The sequence below is a fragment of the Rhinoraja longicauda genome, chromosome 17, assembly GCF_053455715.1.
Source record: "Rhinoraja longicauda isolate Sanriku21f chromosome 17, sRhiLon1.1, whole genome shotgun sequence".
NCBI lineage: Eukaryota > Metazoa > Chordata > Chondrichthyes > Rajiformes > Arhynchobatidae > Rhinoraja > Rhinoraja longicauda.
In genome coordinates this window covers 27,133,625-27,161,161 of record NC_135969.1, presented here as the reverse complement: position 1 = coordinate 27,161,161, position 27,537 = coordinate 27,133,625, and the positions used below count along the sequence as shown (strand labels likewise).

At 42.3% G+C, this 27,537-nt stretch overlaps 1 protein-coding gene across 12 annotated transcripts in view; it reads right to left on the bottom strand.

Moving 5' to 3' along the window:
* The window catches only part of LOC144601899 (inositol 1,4,5-trisphosphate-gated calcium channel ITPR1), a 446,238-nt gene that overhangs the window by 232,133 nt on the left and 186,568 nt on the right, over positions 1-27,537 (bottom strand). For 7 of the 12 annotated variants that reach the window (XM_078414430.1, XM_078414435.1, XM_078414436.1 and 4 more), the window contains exons 23-34: positions 27,254-27,441; positions 25,611-25,761; positions 24,268-24,322; positions 23,278-23,443; positions 19,695-19,877; positions 18,326-18,415; positions 18,101-18,238; positions 17,255-17,380; positions 13,481-13,681; positions 11,335-11,676; positions 10,909-11,034; positions 7,142-7,270 (exon numbers count right to left, since the gene is read on the bottom strand). In XM_078414430.1, coding sequence (XP_078270556.1) covers positions 7,142-7,270; positions 10,909-11,034; positions 11,335-11,676; positions 13,481-13,681; positions 17,255-17,380; positions 18,101-18,238; positions 18,326-18,415; positions 19,695-19,877; positions 23,278-23,443; positions 24,268-24,322; positions 25,611-25,761; positions 27,254-27,441 — 1,895 coding nt within the window. The remainder of the gene's footprint in view (positions 1-7,141; positions 7,271-10,908; positions 11,035-11,334; positions 11,677-13,480; positions 13,682-17,254; positions 17,381-18,100; positions 18,239-18,325; positions 18,416-19,694; positions 19,878-23,277; positions 23,444-24,267; positions 24,323-25,610; positions 25,762-27,253; positions 27,442-27,537) is intronic. The other 5 variants (XM_078414437.1, XM_078414441.1, XM_078414439.1 and 2 more) reach the window with 1 other exon arrangement.

Genomic DNA, 27,537 nt, shown 5'->3' with positions numbered 1-27,537 from the left:
ATCTTTGTAGTTCATTTATCAATCAATATGCTTCATGACTCTATTGCCACAATTCTCTGAGGTAGAGAATTTCAAAGATTTGTGACCTTCAGTGAAAACTCTCTTCCTCTCCTACATCTGAATTGAAATGGAGGTCCCCTTATTCACTAGTTACGCCTCATCCCACCAAGGAAAGATTCCTCTCACCATCCATCCTGTTAATCTCCCTCACATTTACATTTCCCCCCCAAATTATCTCTGCTCCAATGAGTTCAGGCTTAACTTTTCTTCATACATCAATTCTTTAACCCTAAATTAACGTGATAAACGTTCACAATATTGCCTCCATTGCAAACAAACCCATCCTTAAAGATGGAGACGGAAATATCTGCAGGAGTCCAAGTGTAGCCTCACCAGCTCCCTGTAAACGGCAGGAAAACTTACCTCCTGGTCTACCTCTTACCCCTTTCAACAAAGACCATTGCTTTCTTAATTACTTGGTGGACCCACCTATACCCAGATCCCTTTGTACTCCAACATTTTGTCGGCTCACATTTTTTAATAATAATGACTTACTTTTTCATTCTTCCTTCCCAACTGAAGAAGCTTGTGTCCTTACACGATATATTTAATCTGCACACTACTCAACTCTTCACTATCTATAGCCCTTTGCAGTTCTTTGTTTCTGTCACAACTCTTCTTATTTTGCCACTGTACACATTGTCCTTTCATCCAGGCAATAGAGTGTAAAACGGTGAACTCCAGCACCGTTACCTGTGGCACCCCACTAGTTACGGACTGCCAATCCAAATGCGACTCATTTATCCAAACTCTGATTTTATTAGTTAGCCACAACCTTACCCACACCAATATCTTACCTACTTGCCCAACCCCTTCGAATGGCAGCATGCCACACACATTCAGGAAATCCAAATAAATACATCTCCCTTTTCACCTTATCTCCTTTTTTTTTTAATGTCCTGCTACTACTTCCTTGAAGCCTTATAGGATTTGATCCGTGTTCTGAGCATTTTGTATTAATGCTAAACAGAATCTGTCAAAGCCAATAACAGGGATAAGTGTTCAGGGTGCAGCTCCTTCTGACACTTTCTGAGCCCTTCCCTTCTTTCTGCAGGTGCAGTGCATAGATAGCATTTTCTGCATTCCACCTCTTTGCTTAATCTCCGGTGTTGTCACACAATCATTTTCTTGGCTGCGAAATTCAATTCAGGTTAAGAATAAGATATGAATTCCCCTTTAATAGTCTGGACAGGGTCATACAAAGGGCCAGAGGCTGTTTACTTAAATAAGGATGATAAAATCAGAATTTTAATTCATTCATACTGGTCATCTCCAGTGTCTTTGTGCAATTGTTTATCACGATTGCCAAAGGCAATTCTGTTTGTGATCTGCAATGAAATGCAATAGAGCTGCAGTGTGCCAAGAATGCCTTTTAATCCCACTCCAAACATTAGGTGCATAATGCATGATCCTGCAAAGCCAGCACAGAGAGAATCACTTTAGAAGGATTAGACGGAAGGTCAAGTCTATCAACCAGTGCTCTGGTTCAAACCCGCACATACCTATTACTCTAACAGAACAGTATGGACATTGGATGGACGAGAATAGGTATTTTGTTTTAGAAAGTGAGTTACAATGTTCTGGAATGAAAGGGCAGCTGAGGATAATTCAGCCACAGAAAGGATTTGGTTTAAATTATTGACAATGAAATAATCTGAAGGACTAGGGAATAGAGAAAACTGGAAAGAGATTTAATTGGAGAGTGTTGTCAAGGAACAATAGGCCAAATAGCCTCCACCAATAATCTGAGCGATAACATCCTTCCTGCAACAACTGACAGGCACAGCCAGACACAAAAACTTCTGTGAATTGATTATTTGATCATCACCAACCACTATGTGGCCTGTTGGATCTTGCTGTGAATGACTTGGTTGATGAATTTTCTACAGTATAACAGTGCCTACTCTTCAAAATTATTTCATTGAATGTTTTAAAAGATATTTGGACAGATATATGTAGATAGGAAGGGTTTAGAGGGCTATGGGCCAAATTCAGATGGGACTAGCCCAATATGCCAATTTGGTTAGCATGGCAATATGGGCTGAAGGGCCTGTTTCCATGCTGTGCAAGCTTTATTGCTCCATGTTCCAACATACCTTCTAGCCAGAGGACATGAAAGACACAATATCAACTTACTTCAGAGTCCATTTTTTAAACTTTCACGCATAAGTTTTTGTCAGGTCAGAAGAGACCAAATATCATGGATGAAACTGCATTTTTCCTGAAGTTAAAAAAAGACTGGTGGAGGAACTCAGTGAGTCAGACAGCATCTATGAAGGGAAATGGACCAAAGATGTTTTGGGTCTGGACCCTTCTTCAGACTGATGGAGTTGAGGGATCCCAACCCCAAACCCTGGAAAAAAATAGCCACTTTCTGGATGAAGGAATACGTGGTGAAATTTTCAACCTTTATCCATCTGTGAAACCTTTATCCATCTGCAAGAGAATTTCACTGTGCTGTGCATATGGACAATAAAGAACCATAGAACCATCTGTTGAAAAATGCATTTCAAGGTCAAGATCTTAAACCCAGCATAATGTTTATGGTCAAAAGTAGTGATCCCAACTTCCTGTACCCTTCTGAGACACGAACAGCCTAATAATTTTTTTTTCTAAGCACTGAAGTGGCAATTCAAACTCTAAAATCCTCCAAATCCACTGCCAGGTGAACTAACAGCTCACAGCAGCATTCTTTCTCAGGTTAACATCTCCAGCATCAAATGCCAAAAATTACACACGATCATATCATATCATATATATACAGCCGGAAACAGGCCTTTTCGGCCCTCCAAGTCCGTGCCGCCCAGCGATCCCCACACATTAACACTATCCTACACCCACTAGGGACAATTTTTACATTTACCCAGTCAATTAACCTACATACCTGTACGTCTTTGGAGTGTGGGAGGAAACCGAAGATCTCGGAGAAAACCCACGCAGGTCACGGGGAGAACGTACAAACTCCTTACAGTGCAGCACCCGTAGTCAGGATCGAACCTGAGTCTCCGGCGCTGCATTCGCTGTAAAGCAGCAACTCTACCGCTGCGCTACCGTGCCGCCCTATCTCTGTGGATAGGCTGCATCGCTCGCATGCCTGACAACAGGATCCTAAAACAGGCCCTCTACTACTGCAAGGTTCCACTGGGAGGACAGAGGGAATACTTCAAAGATGTTCTTGCTTCAAGGATATTCTCCAAACCATCTTGAAAAAAAATGCAATATTCCCTAATTCCTGGGAGTCCTTGGCTTAAGATACTGAAAGCAAGAAGCAGCATTGGGAATAGTGCCAAGAACCTCATTCTCTTCATCGGGTGCACAAGGATTCCCACTCAAGTAGAAAGAGTGCACCATCTTCCACACAAGTCAACCATCTGCCAAGTTACTTCTGCCAGACCTATGGTACAGTCCACAATTTAAACATTGGCTCCTTCAACCTCAGAATCAGAGCACAAACAAGTCTGAAGAAGGGTCTTGATCCCAAACATCAACTGTCCATTTCCCTCCACAGATGCTATCTGACCCACTGAGTATCTCCAGTGGTTTTTGTTTACTTAGGATTCCAGCATTTGCAGTCTCCTGACTCCAGAAGCAAGTCTTCCTCGACCCCAAAGGGCTGCCCTCGAAGAACTGAGTCAATCATGCAAGGCCTTGGAGTTAATATGAATGTTGCATCCACATTCAATTTATGGAAATCTAACAAATCTCAGTAGTACAACTCAGATCTCAGAAAGTGAATTGCATCAATTATTGTGAGCATGTTTATTGCGCCTTTGTTAATAAATAGAAAAGCACTGAAACAACGATCAGGAATAATGCGCAGGTAACGTCATTCCTCATTTCTTTATACTTTATGAAAGGTACAAATGTGATCAAATCATAATAAAAGCTCAAACACTGTAGGCATGTTGCTGAGGTGAGACAGGGTGGAAATGCCAAATTCTTCATGGAAAAAGGGAGTGATGAGAAGGAACCATGTGTTGAAAGCAAGGCAGCACAAAACAGTTTCTGCAGAATTTGCAGAAAGTCTAGTGCACAGCGAGATCAAATGCCACAGCTGTTTTGGTTACAATTCACCATTTAATCCCTACAAAATCAAAGAAAGCAGGACCAAGTAGTGCGCTTTAGAGCCAAAAGCAGATTAACTGGAAATCTGATGATTGTGTTCAAAATCGTGAATAGTTTTGACAATGTAAAGAAAAGTAAAACTGTTGCCAACAGTAGGAGAGTCAGTTACCCGAGGATATACATTTGAGTCAACTAGCAGAAGAACCCAAGGCAATATGAGCAGATTGTTTGAATTGTAACCTAGAATGTGGAAACTGAAAAGGTGAAAACAAAATGTATTCAAATGAGAAATGGAACAAATGCTAAAAGGGAACTTGTATCTGGATGATTGGGATGCTTTACTAAAGGGCTGACATGGACACATGGCTTGAATGGCCTTTCTTCATAGGTTCATAAGTGCTAGGAGAAGAATTAGGCCATTCGCCCCATCAAGTCTATTCTGCCATTCAATCACGGCTGATCTATCTTTCTCTCTCAACCACGTTCTCCAGCCTTCTTCCCATAACCCCTGACACCCGTACTAATCAAGAAACTGTCAAAAATATCTGTCAATCTGCCTTAAAAATATCCATTGATGTGGCCTCCACAGCCTTCTATGGCAATGAATTCCACAGATTCACCACCCTCTAACTAAAGAAAATTCTCCTCATCTCCTTCCTAAAGGTACATTCTTTAATTCTGAGGCTATGACTGTTGGCCCTAGACTCTCCCTCTAGTGGAAACATCCTCTCCACATCCACTCTATCAAGGGCAATTCTATACTATCATAGTCTGACATCATAGTCTGTATCGGTGGGCAGGAAGCCATGTTCTAATATACCGGTCGGGCAGAACAGGAAGACAGGAGGCTCCCTCAAGTGCTGGCAGATCTCATTGGGCATTGAAATGTGTGCGTGAACGAATGAGCTGAAGGCTTCTTTGACAGCGGGGCACATGGTGTGGTCGATGTCATCGAACAAGATGCTGAATTGTCCTGTATTCTATAATTCATTGAGCAAATATAATGTATAGTCTTCCTGAAGAAAGATGTTTAGAAGCTTTCTAATCAGTCTGCATCACCAGTGTGGACTAGCCATTCAGGGAGTTTCAGTGCAGTCTGCATCTTAATATTCATCTCCTATTTGAAACCACCAAAGTTCATTAGGGTTAAGGTTAGTATTAATTAGAAGAATTTAGAGTAGCCAGGGATCATTGAAGCAATCTTTTCTTATAGCATGGTGTACTGGGCATTAGAGTTTCTTGCCTTCCTATGTGTTACTTACAGCAGTAATCTAAGGCCATTGGAAAAACAATATCTTCACTAGCTCAGCAAAATCCACCACAAGTTTCTGGAAGTACAAGTGAACCAACCTCAATGTCCTATTCTAAGTTATTACCCCCAGCATTGAGGTCTTTGTTCCACCGAATTCCAAGGTCATGTATTCACAAGCCTTGTATCCTCCTACTGAGTCCTTGGAATCCCTAGCCCTCGGTCACTTCAAGTGAAGGAGGAGGGTTTGGGATGTTCCTTCTACGGAAGAGTCTGCAGTTCCCACATTGGGCTCATCAGTCACTCCAGTGTCTAGAAACTCAGTGGAGGCACGTCATCTGTGTTCTTAAGGGACTGTCTAAGACGAGAGAACAGTCATGTATTAAATGGAGCGTCTAACTAGGATAAGACTGAAACATTTCTGAACGTTTTTTGACTAAATTAAGTGCTCATTCTCCAAACTGCTACTGCAATGAAAATTTGTCCTGTCATCTGTGAAAAGAGTCATAAATTGAGACTGGAATATGAAAAGTTGATGATAAAGTCTGCTTACTCATTCAAATGTGGGATTATAGATCAGGGGATCTATCAGAACTTCACTTGAATTTCAGATTCTGTTGATCATCCCAAGATTCACCTTCCCTTGAACACTGAACCCCATGAGAATCCATCAAATCGATTTTTGAACATTTTAATTTACCACACAAGGGGCAAGCAAATGTAATCAATATGCTTCATTACCCAATTTTAAAATCATAGCTGGTGAAGATCTGGAGAATTAGTACATTGCAATGAAGAGGCCAAAATTCAACTACAAAAAAAAAATCTATAGTTTAAAATAAGTGACTTGTGCAATGCAACATTTCTTTCCAGTTTGCTGGCAAGCCAGGAATTTCCTTCATAAAAAAAACATAATTTTTAAGATGAAATTATAAACACACACTTTACTAATGTTGCATTTAGAGGCATTGATTTGCATGAACAAACAACCTCTTTAGTTTAATACAAAAACTCAAGAGCACATTTCCTCTAATACTTTACAAAACGGATGGCAGAACCTGAATTTATCAATCAAAAACAAATAAAAGTAGCCAGGCTTCTTCTCCGAACTCATGTGTATGATGGTCTGAAGAAGGGTCTTGACCCGAAATGTCACCTATTCCTTTTCTCCAAAGATGCTGCCTGACCCGCTGTGTTACTCCAGTATTTTGTGTCTACCTTCATGTGCATGACTTGCTGTTTCAGTCTCCTCTAAAATGGGAGAGGGATGCAATTCAGTCAATGACTTGCTTCCTTCATTATGCTTCCATAAGCCTGTGGCGAATGACATTTCTGACTGATGCTGCAGATCTGTCTTTGGCTTGAGCCTCAAACAAGAATGCAATGGGTCAGCCTTTCCTCCACTTCCACAGCTAAACATTTGTTCGATGCAGCCAGTGAAAAAGTCAAGGCAGCAAAGCTGTTCTCAGTCTACAATGCAGCTTGATACCCTGCCTCAGGAGTGTAATGAATAATGTAACACAGCAGTACATAACAAAGAAGGAAATCATTAATCCTCAACTTTGCCAAAAGTCTGTTTCTGGGTTGCAAGAAATCTGTAGTTTTTTTTCTATTTCACCGTAGCAATCATATAATTTCCTTTTGCTACATCTATACAAGAACATCCATTTATGCATTAGTTGCCCTGCATCAAAAGTGTAAGGGAGGAAAATAGGTAAGGGAAGTTCAGTAACACACATAACAATTTGAGGTGATGGTATGCCGTACCTGTAAACTTGTGCTTTGATCAGAGAAGGGAGAGCTAAAGAAAGTTGTGACAATGCTCATGACAATTTCAGTGACGTATATCTCCAGGACATTGTCAGCATGTTTTCGGTCAGTGGTATTGTTGCACACCTGAAAGATGAGAACATTTTAATTTATTGCATCAGAACACCAACTCCTTCATAAGACTGCTGCACTTGGCACAAGATTCAGTTAAAACAAAGAATTTGATATAAAATAAGTGATATCACAGACAGTGAAGATGGTTATCAAGAACTACAGCAGGATCTTGATCTGTGGAATTCTCTGCCTCAGAAGGCAGTGGAGGCTAATTCTCTGAATGCATTCAAGAGAGAGCTGGATAGAGCTCTTAAGGATAGCGGAGTCAGGGGGTATGGGGAGAAGGCAGGAACGGGGTACTGATTGAGAATGATCAGCCATGATCACATTGAATGGCGGTGCTGGCTCGAAGGGCTGAATGGCCTCCTCCTGCACCTATTGTCTATTGTAAGTGGGACGAAGAATGGTTAATGGAGTTGAATTCACTTAAGTGTGAGGTCTTGCATTTTGCCGAGTCAAACCAGGACAGGACCTTCACAGTGAACAACAGAGCCCTTGGGAATGTTGTGGAGCAGAGGGATCCAGGAGCACAGGTGCACAGCTCCCTGAAATTTCCATCACATGTAGATAGGGTGCTTAAGAAGGCAGGGAATTAAACAGAGAAGATGGGACATCACGTTACAACTGCACAAGACGTGCTGAAGCTACTCTAGGAGTATTGTGTTCAGGTTTGGTCACCCTGCTATAGGAAATATGTCTTTAAGCTGGAAAAAGTGAGGTGAAGATTTGTAAGGATGTTGGAAGGACTCAAGGTTTGAGCTTTAGGAGGTTGCACAGGCTAGGGGTTTATTCCTTAGAGCGCAGGAGACTGAGAAGAGATCTTACAGAGGTGTATAAAATCATGAGGTTCATCTATAAGATGAATGCACAGAATCTTTTTGTCAAGGTAGGGAACTAGAGATCATAGGTTTAAGGTGAGATGAAAAAATGTAATGAGACCCAGAGGGGCAACTTTTTCAACAGGGGGTATGGGCATATGGTACTAGCTGTCAGATGAAGTAGTTGAGATATGTATAATAGCATTTAAAATACATTTTGACAGGTACATGGAGAGGAAAGGTTTAGAGTGATAGGAGCAAATGCAGGCAAATGGGAGCAGCTTAGAAGGGGCATCTTGGTCGACATTGAGAAATTGGGCCGACGGACCTGTTTCCATGTTTTTGACTCTAACTGGCAATTTGGAAAAATGACAGAGTTTATCTGGGAAAGGTGATGCATTACAAGATAGAAGGGCTTGATGGTATAGATTCGTACAGCCTGGAAACATGCTGAATGAATCTGGGACTCTCTAAAGCACAATTCAGCCTGATCTGGTTATCAAGCATTCATTTATACTCATCATCACTAATCATATTTTATTCTCCTCATATTCCTATCAATTCCACCCAAATTCTATCATCCTGCACATTAGTGACTAATTAACCTACCAATTTGCACGCCATTGGGATGTGGAAAGAAACCAGAAAACTTGGAGAAAATCTATGCTGTCAGAGGAAGAAAATTACAATTCTGTGGATACAGTACCAGTGGTCAGGAGTGAACAAGGCAGCACAGTGGTAGAGTTGCTGCTTTATGGCACCGGCAACTTAGGTTCGATCCTGACTGCGGGTGCTGTCGGCACGGAGTTTGTACATTCTCCCTGTGACCACAAGGATTTTCTCCGGGTACTCCGGTTTACTCCCACACTCCAAAGATTTACAGGTTTGTAGATTAATTGGCTTTGGTAAAATTGACCCTAGTATTAATGTATAGGGTGATTGTTGACCAGCGTGCACTCAGTGGGCCGAAGGGCCTGTTTCCTCACTGTATCTCTAAAGTCTAAAGTAAAGAACTGAATTTGGGTCGTTGAACCTGTGAGGCATATCAGTAAGTTATTAATGACCATTGGGAGCACGTGCAAACTCCACACCAGAATTCGGGTCTGAACCCAGGTCACTGGAGCTGTGAAGCAGTGCCTCTACCTGCTGCATCACTGTGCTGCCTTTTTAATCCATTACAGAACTTGAACTGTGTCTTGCTTCTTTGCAACACTACAGCTTTTTTTTTACTGCCAACCAGGCCAATTCAAGATATTATCAAGGACTAAGATTAGAACTGTGTGGCTTGCTTTTATTCAGCACACCTACATTATGTGGTTTGATCTCAAATGCATTGTTTTCCTGATAAAATAGTGATGTTTCTAGACAGAATTGTGCTCCCATTGCAGTCATCGAGCAGAATCGGGAAGAGTCATTAGAGATGTACAATTTAGCAGGGAAAAGGGTTCCTGGTGCAGGAACTACCAATAATCCGGTTGGGTAAAGGATGTTAGAAATGAGCTGTGACAATGTGCAGTGCTTTCTGGCACTTTTCCGGAAAGTGAGGAGCTAACAATGCAGATCAAGAGGATTAATAAAAGCTACACAGAAGCTAAAAGGATCTGGAAATCAGAGCCCAGGGGTAACCCGAGAGACAGGTGATAAAGTTCCTTAGCAACAGTGATAAATCAACAAGGGATTCATTGGAAGACAGTCTCAAAGCAACTTAGCAACAGGGAAGAGATTTCTGACAATGGGCACAAATTCCCTTGCCTGCCTCCTCACTGTTCATGATCTCCAAGGAGAGCTAACTACAATTGGCTTGTCGTGATTGTTGGGAGCAAGGAGCTTGGAACAGCACCAGGCTGTTTAATTCATGCTGGATAACCAAGCTCCATGCATAACTCAGCATCACGGTCTATAAAATAAATAAATAAATAGGTAAATAAATAGGTAAATAAATAAATAAGACAAATAAGTAAACAGATAAATAAATACAGAGAATTGGAGCAGGAATGGGCCACTTGGCCTCAAGTCTGCCCCAGGTGCTCTGACTTGGGCATCATCTCTGCTTCTGTGCCAGTTGCCCCTGTCCCTCAAGTTAATGTAAGCAAAAATGTATCCACTTCCTCTTTAAATATCTCCAATGATCCAGCGTCCAAACCCGTCGGGGGTAGATAATGCCAGAGATTCACCACCCTCTGGAAGAAATATTCATCTTTCCTCATTCCAAGTGGCAAGATGATGTCTTGTCAGCCAGGACAACTTTAATAATACTTCTGCTGCAGGGTTTCATGACTAAGTGTGACAGAAAATGGCGGTTTTCCCTCAAGCACACCTGGACATCACTTACCGCAGTCCACATAGAATGCTCTCGCAATGTTGAGCAGGCACATTGAGCAACTAGCTGGAAGTAAACAATCTTAATGGATATAGCCTCAAAGTAGGTCAAGAAAGGGTGACCATCAATTTCCTAATATCAGGCAAGTATGCCCAAAGCATATAATTGTGCAAACAGCTGCCTGATCTTCATTTTTGTCATGAATCAGCATCCCCCAACAAGGCAACATAGCACCTCCGTGTTAAGGCATGTGCAACATCTGCAAAGGGACAGATATCATTCCTAATTTGGCTGCAAATGTGATGGCACCCATTTTTTGATAACGCTCTTTTCAATGTTCAGGCCAGAAATCTTAATAAAATGGAGTTATTGGCTGGTTGTCATCTATCCCAGATGAAGGATCACTGCACCCACAAAATATATTCATTGGTGCACAGCACCCTCGCAAGCAACAAGTTGCCACAAACACAGGGCACACAATTTAAGCAGTCTCCAAAGACAAGAATACTTACCCTGCAGATGTCTACGAGGAAGTCCTCAAAAAGCTTCCACATGTGATTGCTGGTATAAATCTCTTTCATCTCCACCTCTGTATCCACATAGCAGTGATTGAGAAAGTTAATGTAAGCAATTTTCACCTAGAAAAAGAAACAACATATTGTCACACACAATCTGTCAGTGAGCATAGAGTTCTGAGGGAAAGTGGCTTGGTATATTGATATTGGGAGATTAATTGACCCAGTAAGACACAATATGGCACACGTATGAATAGCTTATCCCTAACCTACAGAGACAAATTTCACGCTGGTGACAGAGCATGATTAGGTCTTGCAACCATCGTCTTTGGCAGAAAGCAATGGGACTTGGAAGCTGAAGCATTTTCCACTGCAATAAAAGGATGGCAGCAATATCATTCCACAATAAAGCACAACACTTACCATCAGTTCTGACACAGTTCCCGTATCAAAAAGGACATTTGTTATGTATAATCCACACCAGAAAAGCAAGAACCCGGACAATCCACTTACTTCAGGTATACAATCTTCATGGGTCGATACTCTGACAATATCATCCAGGGGTAAAAGGGAGTTGCATTTTATCTCTGTGTAGACATTTTTTCCCTCAGTGCAGACAGCGAGCAGCTCCACCAAGTGGATGTGGTACATGAGGGGACTATTCTCATCCATCCGGTCCCGCTCAGACCGCATCATCTGCACCAAAGTCTGGAAGGAAGCCCGATCGTTGTAGAAGATCAGAACATCTTCTCCAGCATTCACCAGCTGCCAACACATAAAAGGTTCCAGAATAGTTCAGAATAGAGGATTCAAAAGCAGAATAGAGCAAAGGATTTGCAAAATTTGACTCTTCGATTAACCTGGTGAACCTGCTCAATCCTTTGGTGCTTTCTACTCCCAGTTGGCACAGCAGCAACTGGTGTTAAGTTTTATACTGCACCTGGGCATTGAAGAATCAAGCCTAGGAATGGTCCATACTGACACCCAGTGGAGAGCTTGCACCATCCCCAACACACTTATTTATTTCAAGATATCTTCTGCAAACAGCCAGCCAAAACATCTTTTATTTCAATTCAGGAAGAATGGCAATTTTTGATTTGCCTCCTAGTTTTCCCACTCCCTAAAGCCACACACATCATTAGCTGCTGAAAAAAAGATAGCTATTCCAGCTGCTCTAATGTCAGCCTGTTCAAGGATATGCAGCCAGTTCCATCAAAAAGGTGGCTGGGCCGTAAAGCTCAGTGCAGTAAGGGCCATTGTGTTTAGTTTTTACCTTAGTTTATTGTCACGTGTAACGAGGTACAGTGAAAACCTTTTGACTTGTGTTCACCTGTCAGTGGAAAGACACTACTGGATTACAATCAAGCCATCCACAGTGATAGATGATAAAGGAAATATTGTGAATAACGTTTAGTGCAAGATAAATTCCAGTAAAGTCTGGTCAAAGATAGACCGAGGGTCTCCAAAAAGGTAGTTAGTAGCTCAGGACCGCTCTCTAGTTGTTGGTAAGAAGGTTCAGTTGCCTGATAACTACTGGGAAGAAACTATCCCTGAATCTGGATGTGGGCATTTTCATAGTTCTATCCATCTTGCCTGATGCGAGAGGGGGGAAGCGGGAGTGGTCGGGGCGTGACTCATCCTTGATTATGCTGGTGGCCTTGACAAGGCAACATGAGGTGCAAATGGAGTTAATGGAAGGGAGGTTGGTTTGTGCGATGGTCTGGGCTGTGTCCAGCATTAAAGTGCACGGAGGCCGTTAAGTGGTTCTCTGCTGTTTCCAGATCAAAGATTCCTCCTCTCCCAATCAAATACAGTTCCATTTCCCTTTTTATACATGACTGAATCTCTCCACCACCCTGTCAGGCTGTACATTTAGATCAGAGTAACTTGTTGCATTGATTGAAATCTCATAGTTATCCTCCAATTCACCAATTATTTCAAATCTTCAGTTACAAAGCTCAGGTTTTCTCATACTTCTTCCCTCACATAATACAGCACACGTATCGGCAATTGTTTCTCTACCCCTTCCTACCAAAGTCTGGGCAGTTGGTTTTTAATGCCTTTGGGCACCATTTTTCCTCATTTCAAGCATCATGGATGGATCTGAACTTGGCAGCTTGTCATCTCAACCTGCCGAGGCTTGATAGCATAGATCTCCATTGCATACAAGAGCCTTGATTAACCCACAGATTCTGTAGCCCATATCAATGGCTGCAAAGCTCAGATTTAGTTTAGTTTGGAGATACAGCGTGGAAACAGGCCCTTTGGCCCATCAAGTCCATGCCGACCAGCGATCATCTGTATACTAGTTCTATGCTACATACTGGGGACAATTTACTGGACCTAATTAACCTGCAGACCTGTACATCTTTGAAATGTGGGAGAAAACTGGAGCACCCAGGGAAAACCCACTCGGTCACTGGGAGAACATATAAACTCTGTACAAAGAGCATAGATTGAGCCCGGGACTCCGGCGCTGTAAAGCAGCAACTCTACCGCTGTGCCACTGTACTATGCTAATGTTTCAGCGCATTCTGCTTACCTACGATACTTGGCTAACAACACTCACCTCAGCCATTACCATGTCCTGGCACTTCTTGATAAACTTCCCCTCCGCCTTCACGATGGTTTGCAGGAACTTGAGATACTGTACATTGCGGCCGTGTGTCTCGATGCAGTGGACAAAGTGCTGCACCACCCGCTCGTTGATCTCACTGCACAGCTGGAAGTTGTTCATGAAGATGTGTTGCATGGTCACAGCTTCCAGAATCTGAAACATTGAACCTCAAATCAGTACGTCTTCTCACTGAGTAATCATGGACGTGAATGCTTGAAAAGCTGTTGACAGTGATTTGGACAATCGGGACTAATGGAACCTAGGAATATGGGGATAGAGTGGGAATGGGGGAGTTGAAGGCTGGTTGTGAAAGGCAGTGGCAGTGGACGTTTTACCAGCTGCCCGGCTAACTTTGGCAAATGTTTCTTCTATTCACCACGTCCTCTCAGAGGGCACATTGGAGTCATTTATGATCTCAGAATCAGCTGATCGCTGAAATTCAAAACAAAGCAGCGAGTAATTGATGCTTGCTTTGCAAAGGAAACAGTTTAGGTCAGGTATCTTAGACAGGTCTTAACCAAAAGGTGTGGTTAATACAGTACAGTCGCTTGTTATCCTGAAATATCTAGTTGCTTCATGTTATTTCAACAAATTGATGCTGTGATAACTAACTACTTTAAATTCTATGTCTTCCGGACTATTCTTTCAAAGAACAACAGAAAGAATGGCATTCATTTTCAAGATATGTGTCTCACAGGCAAGGCCAGAACATAATGCCCATTCCTGACGGCATTTGAGAAGGTGGTGGCGAGCCACCTCCTAGAATAGCCGCAGTTCCTCTGGTGAAGATATTCACAAAATATTTGGGTTGGGAGCTCCAGGATGTGCGTCCAGCATTGATGAAAGACCAGCAATATACTGACAGGGTTGCATGTTACGTGGAAGGAAAGCACAGGCTGTGGTGCACCTCCACCCTTGTTCTTTATGGAGATAGTGGGTTCAGATGTCTTGGATGTCTTGGTGCGTTTTGTAGATGGTGATGGAGGGAATATATTTTTAGGGAGGTGGTCCGGCTACATTGTGTTAGATGGTGTTCATCTTCTTGCGTTATTGGAGTTGCATTTATTAGGTAAATGTTCAGCATTCCAATACACATCCACCTTGTGGATAATGGAAAGGATTTGATTTGCCAGGTGGTGGGTGTCGATCCAAAGGGGATATCCAGCTTCTGATTCTATTCTAAGACTGATTCTAAGTCTGACCCCTTGGGTGTGAAGTTAAGTTCCACGCATGAATAAATATTCATGAATATTTGTGAATATAAGGGCTGAGTCTGAAGAAGGGTCACGGCCCGAAACGTCACCCCTTCCTTCTATCCAGAGATGCTGCCTGTCCCGTTGAGCTGAGCTGAGCTGAGCTACTCCAGCATTTTGTGTCTATCTCCACCCTCTGACTGCTCTTGTAAATAGGATATCTATGTGGCTGGTTGAGCTGGGATTCTGGTCAGTGGGGACCCCCCCAGGGATAATGATGGTTGGAGACGAGCTACTGATAATGCCATAAGTGATAACGCCGTTGAAAGGTGGAAGTGGAGATGGTCGCTGCCCAAAACTTTTACAGTGTAAATGTCACCTCCCATTTTCAGCATATTAAGCAATAAATATCATTGTAGTGTGCAGGTATGGGCCGTTTCATTTGCCGAGGACTTGCAAATGGACTAGAACATTAATTCCATTAGCCGTTGGCTAATTAGGTTCCGAGCCAACAGCCAATATTCCAATTTCTGTCCTAATGATGGAAGGGAGATCATTGATGACACAACTGGCAATGGCTTGGCCTAAACTCCTGCAGCAACAGTCTGGGGTGATATACCTCCAACAACCATTACCGTGTTCCTCTGTATATGGAAGTACTCCAAACATGTGGGTATTTTCCTGTTGATGCCCATTGACTTCAGTGTCACAAGGGTATCTCGACATCATGTGCAATCAAATACTGCCTTGATATCAAGGATAGTCACTCTCCTCTCACCTTTAATGATTGTTGGCTTGTGCTTCATTCCATCAGGGGCTGTCTACAATCAGCAACGTACAAGAACGATATTTGCCAAAAAGCAGAAGGTCAAAAGAGAAAGAGGGAGAACTGGGAGAGAGAGGAAGGGGAACATGCACTTGTCACCAGCAGGCCCACTCCTGCCTGACTTGGCTCTTTGTACATGCCTCCGAATGGTGACTGGCCCACTGGTGTACATGCATGGATATGGTGCAAGGCAGATAGAAAAGCCCTCGGCCCCTTCCAATAATTACCAATCACATTAAGTGTAGCCTCTGACTGCCCTTCTAACCAGAATATCTATGTGTGTGGTTGAGGGGGGATTCTGGTCAGTGGGGACACCCCCAGGGATAATGATGGTAGGAGACGAGATATTGATAATAATAATAATAATAATAATACATTTTATTTATATAGCGCTTTTCATATACTCAAAGACGCTTTACAGAGATTTTGAGAACATAGGGGAAATGAATAAATAGATAAATAAGTAAATAAATAAATGAACAGAGAAAGGAGACAGAAGGTGAGGTGACCTTCAGTGGTTGAAGGCAGTACTGAACAGGTGAGACTTCAGCGATGTTTTGAATGTGGTGAGTGTGGGGGAGTCTCTAACGGTTTGGGGTAGTGAGTTCCATAGGGTGGGAGCAGCGATGGAGAAAGCCCTGTCCCCCCAGGATCTGAGTTTAGTCCGGATGTGGGGGAATAGGAGATTGGCAGCGGCAGAGCGGAGGGTGCAGGTGGGAGTGTGCCTGTGGAGGAGGTCGGTCAGGTAGGATGGGGCCAGGTTATGGAGGGCTTTGTAGGTTATGAGGAGGATTTTGTACTGGATTCTCTGGGGATGGGGAGCCAGTGGAGTTTATAAAGGACGGGGGTGATATGGTCACGGATCGAGGTGTGTGTGAGTAGACGGGCAGCGGAGTTTTGAATGTATTGAAGTTTATTGATGATTTTTGAGGGTGCGCCATAGAGGAGGCTGTTGCAGTAGTCCAGAAGGGAGGTGATGAAGGCGTGGATGAGGGTTTCTGCAGCTGTGGAGGAGAGGGATGGACGGAGACGGGCAATGTTTTTGAGGTGGAAGAAGGCTGTCTTTGTGATGTGTTTGATGTGTTTGTCGAAGGAGAGGGTTTGATCAAGGATGATTCCAAGATTCCGGATGTGAGGTGAGGTGGATACTGGGAGACCATCAATGTTGAGGATGAAGTTTTGGGTGGATTTGGTGAGCATTTTTGGACCAATGATAATGATTTCATAATGCCCTAGAAGGTTAAGGATAGGTAGCAATTGGAGATAGTCACTGCCCAAAACTTTCATAGTGCAAATGTCACCTCCCATTTTCTAACTGTCATCCAGGTTTTGTTGTGTGCAGGTATGGACTACTTCATTTGCCAAGGAATTGCAAATGGAATAGAACATGCATTTGTGTACATGCATTTGCTTGTTACCTACATGTTTCTCATGCCTTTTCAAAAGCTTACACATTGAAATGGCTACCTATTCAGTCACGAGAAGCAAAGGAAGCCAAGGTAGAACTGGACTCGTTACTTCACTGCTGCCAATTTTTGCAAACCACTAAGTCACCTGATCTGCCTGTGATCTTTCCACAGGAGACAAACAAAATAACACAGAATCCACATAGCCATCAACTTGGATTCTCAGGACCACACCAAGTTAAAATGGCCAGTTCCAACACTGACACACAGATGCCAGCTGGGTTTCAAGGACTGTACTTACCCCTGGATTGAGGAAAAGGTTGATGTGCTTGTGCAGAAGAGCCTGGTTCTGTGGGTTGCCAGCACAGAAATTCTGCAGAAACTTGTGTGCCAGCTTCATAATCTCTTGCATTCGGAGGTCCTCAGCCTGTGGAGAGCAAGAAAAAACCCAAGTTCAGGGTCTAGGGACAACAGCACAGCTGCGCTTTGTTGGGAACTGCAGCATCAAGGCCTGTGGATTGTTAGTTGGGGAGATTGTGCTGGGTTGACAATGCTATTCAAGAGGATTCTCACATCCCTCCCTGTTTTCCAATTCAGTAAACAATACATACCAGTGGCCAAGCAGCTCACTCCACCTTTCTCAAAACTATATTCGTAGCCTGACATGACAGTCCAATGTTTACTGTCCCCTTGGTCTATTCATCTAATTCTTCATTGCAAAGGAAGATAGAATTTGCTTTCATCATCTTTTTCTGGCTGCAAGTTCTACTCCACAAGAACTTGCCACATAAAACATTTGCTCACATCAAATCTGGATTGTTGGTTAATTTTCGCTGTGGTCAGAGAGATTAAAATGTACTGCCCACTCACTACAATCTGAACCAAATCAAAAGTTGCATTTATTTTGATGTGAATATTTATTCATGCATGGACCAATTATTCTGAACTACACACCCAAGGGCTCAGACTCCAAGAGACCGGTTATTCCCTGGAGAACACATTTCTTGCCTCTTCGGAGGATCAGCATGAGGCAAATGCTTGATTCATGCTTAAGACACCATGAGCAAATTTGTTCATCACGTTGGATCCTAAAATGGAAACTGAAGATATGTAACTGCCCAAGTTTGGGCCAAGAATGATATCAGACCTTCTCATAGGGAATCTGCAGAAGGTCCAGGACAACGGCGTGGGCACCCATGTTCCTCAGTAACCTCTGCTGCTGCTTGCGGCTTTTCCTCACGGATGAACCCTCTTGAACACACAGCTTGCTGAGTCGGATCAGAACCTGGAACAGGCAAAGCACGGCTTGGAGTCTTTGAAGAAGCAACCAAGTAACCAAGATAACAAACACACCACAGTTTGAAAGTCTCACCTCCTTTATAACTCGATAATTCTTGCTGCTGGTGCTTTCAATGGTAACCACCGCATCAGAACTGGAAGTCTGCCCCTTAGCAAAGTCACCCTGTATGGGAGGGAAGAAAACACGCACACAAATTGGCTTTCTCTTCTTTTAAAGAATAGTACTGCATTTTACAAAAAGAAATCAGCACGCTTGTGTGAAATGTTTCTCAAAGCTTTGTGGGATTTATGAACAGGCAGCAATTTATTTGTTGATTCTTATAAAAACAAACAAATCACTTTTGCCTCTCCCACTAAAAGACCTAAATGCCCACACGAACACAAGGCTCATGTGAACATGACCCACCTCAGAAACCGTAAAACAAAAATAAACATGTGGTATTTGCAGCTCTGCCTCTCAGACCTGTGGCTAAAACTCTGATTAGTAAATTGAATAGAATCATTCTCCATAAACTTCAGTTTATCCTCTCCTCCAAATACTTGTATTATGCTCCTCTACGTCTCGATGTTATCAACAATACATCAAAACGTTTAAGCAGGTTAATAAGGAACCTTGCCCTCCCTCACAGGGTCACCGCCCTTTATTCCCTTAGCCTCTGCTTCCATATGAAACTGTCCCACACACTTACGATTCAACTCACATTTTCCAATGTTTTCAAATTGCTGTCAAAATATAAATGGATTAGACATCAGAAATTTAAAAAATAAAATGCTGGAGGAACTCAGTGAATCTATGAAGGTAAATGTGCAGTTAACATGGTGTATAAAATCGGGAACAGCATTGCTAGAGTGAATACACAATGTCTTTTACACAGGGTAGGGAAATCAAGTAACTGAGGACATGGGTTTAAATTGAGAGGGGAAGGATTTAATAGGAACCGAAGAAGCAACGTTTTCATGCAAAGAGTGGTGAGTATGGAACGAGCAGCTGGAAGGGGTGATTGAGGCAGGTCTGGACTGAAAGAGTGATCCACTGAGTTCCTCCAGCAGTTTATTTTTTGCTTCAGATTCAGCACCTGCAGTCCTCTGTGCCTTGCACACCTCAGACTTTCCAAATACTGCTGGAGATTCAAACAAGATCTCAGATGGTTCAAAAGAAAAATGCTAGAAATACTCAGCAGGCCAGTCAGCATATGTGGAGTGTAAAATACTGTTAACATTTCAGGTCAATGACCTTTCATCAGAATTGACAAATTATGACATTCTCTCTCTCGTCAGATGCTGCCCATCCTGCCAAATACCTCCAGCCTTTTCTATTTTTGTTTCTGATTTCCATCATATGCAGTGTTTGGATTTTCAATGATTCTCCCAGTTGGGTGCCTTTTGCTGTCAATGCAGGTAGCAATCAGCTTGCTTCTCCTGTCAAATGGAACACATCTTACATCTTTTTTCTTTTTCAATTCATTTCCGCCTGTTGAATTGTCTCCACCTTCCATTGACTCATCATGGGTGTTTCCCTTGAAAACCCACAGCTCCGACTTTTCCACCAGCAGCCTCAGCTGGTCGAGGTCAGCTTTGATTTGTTTGTAGTTTTCTACATCCTGGCTGGTGACAAGCAGCTGGACCTGAGGGTAGCAGAGAGAGGGAGAGATCAAAGTTAAACCTAGAAAACCCTGAAAGAAGAAAGTCATCAGTGCTTCAACGTCTTGCAGTCCAATCTATTCACCACATGAAATCAATGTCCATACATGTGAACTCTGAAGGATTTATGTGGTGTACCAGTGGTTAGAGGAGGAAGTGAAATCATGCCGTTCTTACTCCAAGAATTCCTTCCATTGAAATAATATTTCTCGTCTTCTGACATAACTAATAAGCAGTGGTGGAGATAAAAAGCATGGCCAACTTCTCACAGTCAATGTAATTAACCTCTGCACTCAGAAAGGGAACATTACCCCAATTCAATTTCATTCCCCTAAAAAAAACTATTCCTTTAATAGGCTCACATTTCCAACAAATTGTAGTGCAAAATATTTATGGGCTGCCAAGTACAGATAGAAGTCAGTGAATTCTGTACAGAACAATACTCAACAAATGTATTGGTTCAGACTTCCTGCATGTCAAGGTCAAGAGAAAAGGGCCAAGGATAAATGTTGAGGCACAAAATAACCTTGGTAAGATCCAGCCTCATGGAGATCTGAGTCCACTTTGGAGATAGAACAAATATGCAACAACCAAATTGTTGGTCAAGTCACATTAAATTTATTGTCATGTGCACGCATAGTAAGATACATGTACATGCGTGGTAAGATACATGTACACACATGGTAAGATACATGTGCACGCATAGTAAGATACATGTACAATGAAAAGCTTGCTTGCAGCAGCATCTCGGGCACATATATTCAGACAACACACAAGACACATAAATTATAAAGACAGTGACAAGAAATAGACATTGCAAAACAAGACATTAATGCAAAAACACAATGCGAACACGTCCACAGAGGTGGAAGTGGTGGTCCAAAGTGTTCCATTGCCAAGAAAGGATTAGAGTTGTATAGGTTGGTTCAAGAATCTGATAGTTGTCAGAAAGTCATTATTCCTGAAGCTGGTGCAGTGAGACTTCAGGCTTCTGTATCTCCTGTCCAACAGAAGCACTGAGAAATGAGCATGACCTACGATCCTTAATGATAGATGGCACCATTTTGAGGCAGCCCCTCATGTCCATGCTCATGATGGTGGATAAGGCTGAGTCCATTACCCTCTGCAGCCTCTTGCATTCCTATGAATTGGAATTACAATACCAGGCCATAATGCATCCAGTCAGCATATTTTCGAGAGTGCATCTATGAAAGTGTTCACAATCTTTTGCAGTCTTCTTTGCTCCTGGGCATTCAAGTTGCCGAACCAGGCCGTGAAGCAACCAGTCAATATGTCTCAACTGTACACCGGTAGAAGTTCAAGAGAATCCTCTCCGACATACCAAATCAGGAAATAGAGGCCTTGATGTACTTTCTTTATAATTGCATCAGTGTGCTGAGTCCAGGAAAGATCTTCGGAAATATGCACGTCCACGAATTTGAAGTTTTTGACTGTCTCCACCATCATCCCGTTGATATAAACAGGATTGTGGGTCGTCATTCTTCCTCTTCCAAAGTCCACAATCAGTTCATTGGTCTTACTGATATTGAGAGCCAGGTTGTTGTGCTGGCACCATGTGGTCAATCGATCGATCTCACTTCTTTACTCTGACTCATCACCGTAAATTCGTCTAACAATGGTGGTGTCTTCGGCGAACTTGAAGATGGAGTTCGCACTGTGTCCGACGACACAGTCATGCGTGTAGAGTGAGTGGAGCAGGGGGCTGAGCACGCAGCCTTGAGGTGCTCACATACTGATTCTTATTGATGAAAAAGTGTTTCTGCCAATTCGAACAGACTGTGATCTGTTGATGAGGAAGTAATTGCAGAGGGGTGCGCAGAGACCCAGTTCCGTGAGCTCGGTAACCAGCTGGGAGGGTATAATGGTATTGAACGCCATGCTGTAGTCTATAAACAACAGCTTAACGTAAGTGTTTTTATTGTCCAAGTTGTCCAGTGTCCAAGTATGTAGTGGGTCTGTAGTGTAGTGTAGTGAGTCAGGGTTGTTGTTGAGGTAAGAGTTGATATGCACCATAACCAACCTCGCAAAGCACCTCATCACCACGGACATTAGTGCCACAGGTCGATAGTCATTGAGGAACGTCATCTTACTCTTCTTGGGCACTGGTATTATTGATGCCCTCTTGAAGCAGGTGGGAACCTCAGACCACAGTCATGAGAGGTTTAAAATGTCTGCAAACACTCCAGCCAGTTGGTCTGCACAGGTTTTGAGAACTCGACCGGGTACACCATCAGGTCCAGGCGCTTTCCAAGGGTTCACCCCCCTGAACGTTGGCCTCTGTGACTGTGACTGTAATACCATCACGGCGTATGGGGAATCAGGATGTCACATCAGTGTTCTCCCTATCAAAGCGTGCGTAGAACGCATTGAGCTCATCAAGGAGTGATACTTCGCTGTCGTTTGAGCTGCCTCCTGATTTCGCCTTGTAGGAGGTGATGGCATTCCAGCCCTGCCACAGTTGCCGATCATCCGCCTCATCGTCCAGCTTAGAGCGTAAGTCTCTTTTGGCCTTTTTGATGGCCATGTCAAGGTCATATCTGGACTTCTTATACACCTCTGCATCACCAGACCTGAATGCGTGGGATCAGGTCTTCAAAAGAATGCAGATCTCCTGGTTCATCCAAGGCTTCTGGTTGGGGAACACTCAGATGGTTTTTGGAGGAACACAGTCCTCCACACATTTCCTACGAAGTCTGTAACGACTGTGGCGTATTCCTTCAACATTGCCCAGTCGACTGATTCCAAGCAGTCCTGTAGTTACTCCTTTGACCAGCTCTATGCTCTCTCTCTCTCTATGACAGTAATACCTTGTATTGAAGAAATGTAAACCACTGATCGGCCTTTTCAGAACAGTGCAAGCAGAGAGACACAAGTCTGTGGGCAAATGGAACTGGAGGCTTTGCTCCGTAAAGAGTTGACTAAATGAAGTTATCCTCCTTACAATGGTATTTAATTGAGTTGACCATGTTCATTGCTTCTATCTCATGGTCTCATAACCGTTCCAAATCCGTGAACATCGAAACACAGAAGACTCTGCACAGTTCCCACTGCGAACTATCCCTCCAAGGAGGGAGAAAGTTAAAATTTATATTCCTCGTGGCCAAGTCCTCTGTATTTGTGCGAGTTCAATCAGAACGGGTTTTCTAAAAAATGCTTTAAAATGCTTTACATATCTCACATTGGAAAACACATTGCATATCAATTGGAAAAGGCATGGTAACAGTCACACACCCACAATCCCTGAATGACTATAGGAGATTAGAGGTCTAAAAGAACATCACTATTCCTGCGTGTAGATGTGGCTGGCAAAATTGGAGATTTTTACATCAGCAACCTACAGTAGAAATAGAAATCTTCAAATACCTGCTTAAATGCCTGAAGAACCTCTTGCCTCTGGCTAAAATGTCTAAATAAGAGGTGGAGTGCTCCAGATACCAAAGGTGGGTAGTCGTGCATTGTGAGATGAAGCAGGACGCGTAGAAATGTTCTGCCTCCATGATCGTCCAGATCTAATGGGGTATTTTCATCACTACATTGAAAGAAAAATAGAAATAGCACATAATATTCATTTCCAAACAGAAAACTTGCATTTCTGTTGCATCCTACATGACTTCAGGATATCCAAGAACATGTTACAGGCATTCAATACATATGTACAGTAATTATAGCTAGATTGAAAAAAAATGAAAGGCAAAATGCACAGGATATCAATGCAATAAATTTGTTTTTTTCAATGTTAATCAAACAAAAAGTATTTGCCAGGACATTGTGGAGTACCCTTCTCTCTTCTTCAATATTATACCTTGCATTAATCAGAGGGTATATACATAGAAACATAGAAAATAGGTGCAGGAATAGGCCATTCAGCCCTTCCAGCCAGCCCCGCCAATCAATATGATCATGGCTGATCATCCAAAATCAGTACCCTGTTCCCACTTTCTCCCCATATCCCTTGATTCCATTAGCCATTAGAGCTATATCTAACTCTAGTGCCTCAGTGTACCTAAATATAGTGCCTCAATTTAACATCAAACCTACAAGATGATTCTCTCCATGCTGATGGCTTCCTCTATACTGGTCAAATCCTTGGAACACGAGTGAAGGCTGGACGCCAAACAACCATATTAGAGAGCACATATACACACAATCACAACTCACTATATGTCATAAATGGATTACAACAGAGTGCAAACCCACTTATATCCTTCATTTCTTGTGTCTTACTGTGTTTCAAGCCCTGTATCACTGTGCTGCCCCATTCCATACACCTCTTTTGGGAAGGGATACAGTTTACAACACAGAAAATATAGTTACCTGATGGCTTTTATCAAAACATCAAACATTAATACTCACCTTCCACCAAAGATCCCTTCAGCCTGCTCCTCGATGTGCTCAAAATCTAACGTCCCTGTAAAATAAATGGAAGAACTCAATGAGTTACTCAACCTATCCATCAGTAAATATTTTACAAACAAATCCAAGCTGGCTTACTCCAATCAAATCACACTTGTCCAAGCGATAAATACTGTAATTCAGACAACAATGATCTTTTCTAAAGATTTCCCTCTCATAGAGATTAAATTGTCAGGTTGTAGATGATGGGCTTATCCTTGCACTCTTTTCTGAGCAAGGTTAGAGCATTTGTAAGTCTCCAGAACTTAAACACTATTCCCAAATCTATAGATGTTTTTATTATGTATTGTCTCTAGCAACCGAGGATATATTCCATCTGGACTGAGTGATTTATCCTCTAAATGCAGCTAGCCTTTCCAGAGCCTTCATCAGTTTTTATCTCATTCACCACCTTGGTCCCTTCTTCCTTTGCTGAGACGTGCAATATCACCAGGGTAAATATGGGTCAAATACTTTGGCCGTATACTCTGCCTCAATGATAGAGCATTTTAGTTCACCATCAGCCCCAACTTTTCTCCAACTACCCACTTTGTTATACATGTTGATACAACATTATTTGAATCCCTTTTGTTCACTGCAAGTCTTAACTCATACTCTTCATTTGACCTTCTTGCACACAGTTTAATTTCCCCATCTGAACTTTGTATAATTGGTCTAGTTCTCAATTATGTTCTCCAGTTGTAGGTTGAAAAGTTTAAAAATTGAAGTGCTAACCAAGCGACTCCGGTCATTAAGCAAAGAATAAGGGGGAATTGCAGAGGGCAAGTTCAGGGGGAAGGTGTGGATTGAAGAGACAATTTACAGAAGCCAATTCACCTACAAACCTGCATGTCTTTGGAATGTGGGAGGAAACCGGAGCACCCGGAGAAAGGTAGGATAATGTTGAAGGTGGTGGTCAGTGTTGGTGTGGATAGACGATTCAAAACCCACATATGACACCAAAGCTTGTGGACAATTTGGTTTGGGTTCAGACAGTGGCCTGACAGGGAGAGGAAGTCAGTGGTCGGGGAACGTTTCATGATGGTGACCATGATGGGTTGAGCACGTGGTTTGGGGTTGTGGGAAGTTTGTACTCGTGCAGCGTGAGGTGTCAGCCTTGCAGTCTCTCGCTTTCCGAGACCACGGATGGCCAAGAGCAGTGGTGGGTTGTTGGAGCTGGGTTCTGGCACTGTAACTTGAGAAATGACGGGGCTTTCAGATGCTGCCGCTGTGGGTTGGCAGCAATCTCAAACTTCAGGCACAATGAAACAGGACATTAAGTAAACCAGCCAGTTGTTACAAACCTGGAACATTACTTGCCCCATCCTGAGAAGCCGACCCTATACTCGGTGGAGAGTCGGTCGACTGATGTTGTGCATTGCTTTCATCAAACTCTCGTTTAAATATGGAGAGAAGGCAAGAGATTCGATAATCCAAACGAACATTCAAAATGAACTGAAACAGCAATGGTAAAGATAATGGTTTTAAGAGGTGCTCTTACTTCAAAATTAAATCACATGCAACACCTTAACAAATTCAGGATAGCCCAAGGCATTTTAATTGTCAGTCATGTATTTTTGAAATGTCAAACCTAGCAACACAGTGTGAGACAAATACCAATTAGATTGTTTTCATAGTATTGGTTGTGTTAAATACCATTCAGGTTATCCAGTTGCCCCTCTTCAAAAGCATTGAGGTTTTTATTAAACAAGGTCATCGGAGAGGGCAGTCTTGGCCTTATTAAAAATGCATCTCCAACAGTCCAGCTCTCCATTCATGTCTATCATATTTGTCTGATCCTGCGAATGTGATTTAAACTCAAACTCCTGATTCAGAGCACAAATGTAACCTTAAATTGATGTGGAGATTGAAAAATGTCAACATTAAAGGGACTGTGACAGGTAGGAAAACTAGGCTTGTTATTTTGATGTGTATGAAAGTAAAAAAATGGTTGCATGGTGCCATTGAGGAATGCTGAACAGGGTCTTTGGCCCTCTTTCGTTTGGAACTTTTCACTTAAATGCTTTAACACAATGGACATCAGTGTGATGGTTTGTTTTAAATAGACTACATTTTTACAGATGCTTTGCTTGAGATTGGATAGTAAACGTAAATTGGGCAGAATAATTTTGTATATTGGCAGCCCATTGTTGAAACATCTGCTGACTTGGGGGAAATGGCCTGGACAATGGTGTGATTAGAGTTATGAAAGAGTGAAATACAGACATACGTGGGCTCTGAAATCAGGCTCAATATTCTTAAACAGAACCAGTGCAAAAGATTAAAAAATTACAGGCAGCAGTTTGAGAAACAAATTTTCCACAAATAGCTGGCTGAAGACTGCATCAATGGAGAAATGTTCCAACCCATTTAACAATAACTGCACTGGAGTAAAACAATTTATTATTTTGATAGCATCAAATGTGAATTCTCTACCATTAATCAATAATACCATTAATCTTCTCAACTATTAATTCACATGCACTCTTAGAAAATGGTGGAATGCTTCATATTTCAGCCTATGAACATTATCTTGGATCATTAATATCAGAGGAAAGTGAATTTGTTGCTCTTTTTTATGCTAAGCATTTGTAGGTTACAATTCTCCTGTTGTTGCGCTTCTGTACCAAAAAGACAACATTCAGTTATGGTATCTCCGTGCTACTCCTAAAAAAGCAGGGGAATTTGCTGGGGAAATCACATTACGTTGTTCTAGGGTTGCGTGGAACTTTATTAGAAGTTGCTCAAGATCATGGGCCATGATTCTGTCATATTATGGGCCAGGTTTTTGTGGTGAAAAAAGAAAGCAGAACCAAAAACATCAAATGACCAGCTAAATAAATGTGGAACAATGTAAGCAACTCCCTAAAACAAAATTCCAAAGAATAATCTTCAAGTTGTGAACTGTAATGTCAATGACATTAACGCCAAATTATGAAAATATTACCTGCAGTATTTCAATTGTTTTTAGTTTTGTGTCCATAACTAGAATATCTTCCTTCTCTGGCTCACCCTGTTGCTTAGTTGTTCCATCCAGTGGTGTCATGGGAGTTAGAGGTAGGAAGCCACCTCCTCTCAGCACCACTTGAGTCATCAGCTCGCCGACTCCATGAATTGATCTCATGACATTACTGCCTGCAATACACACATTCATCAGTCAGTACAAATTGCAGAGGAGTAGTTGGCACAACCCAATGGAAACCAATGCTTCAGGACATCAACAATAATGTC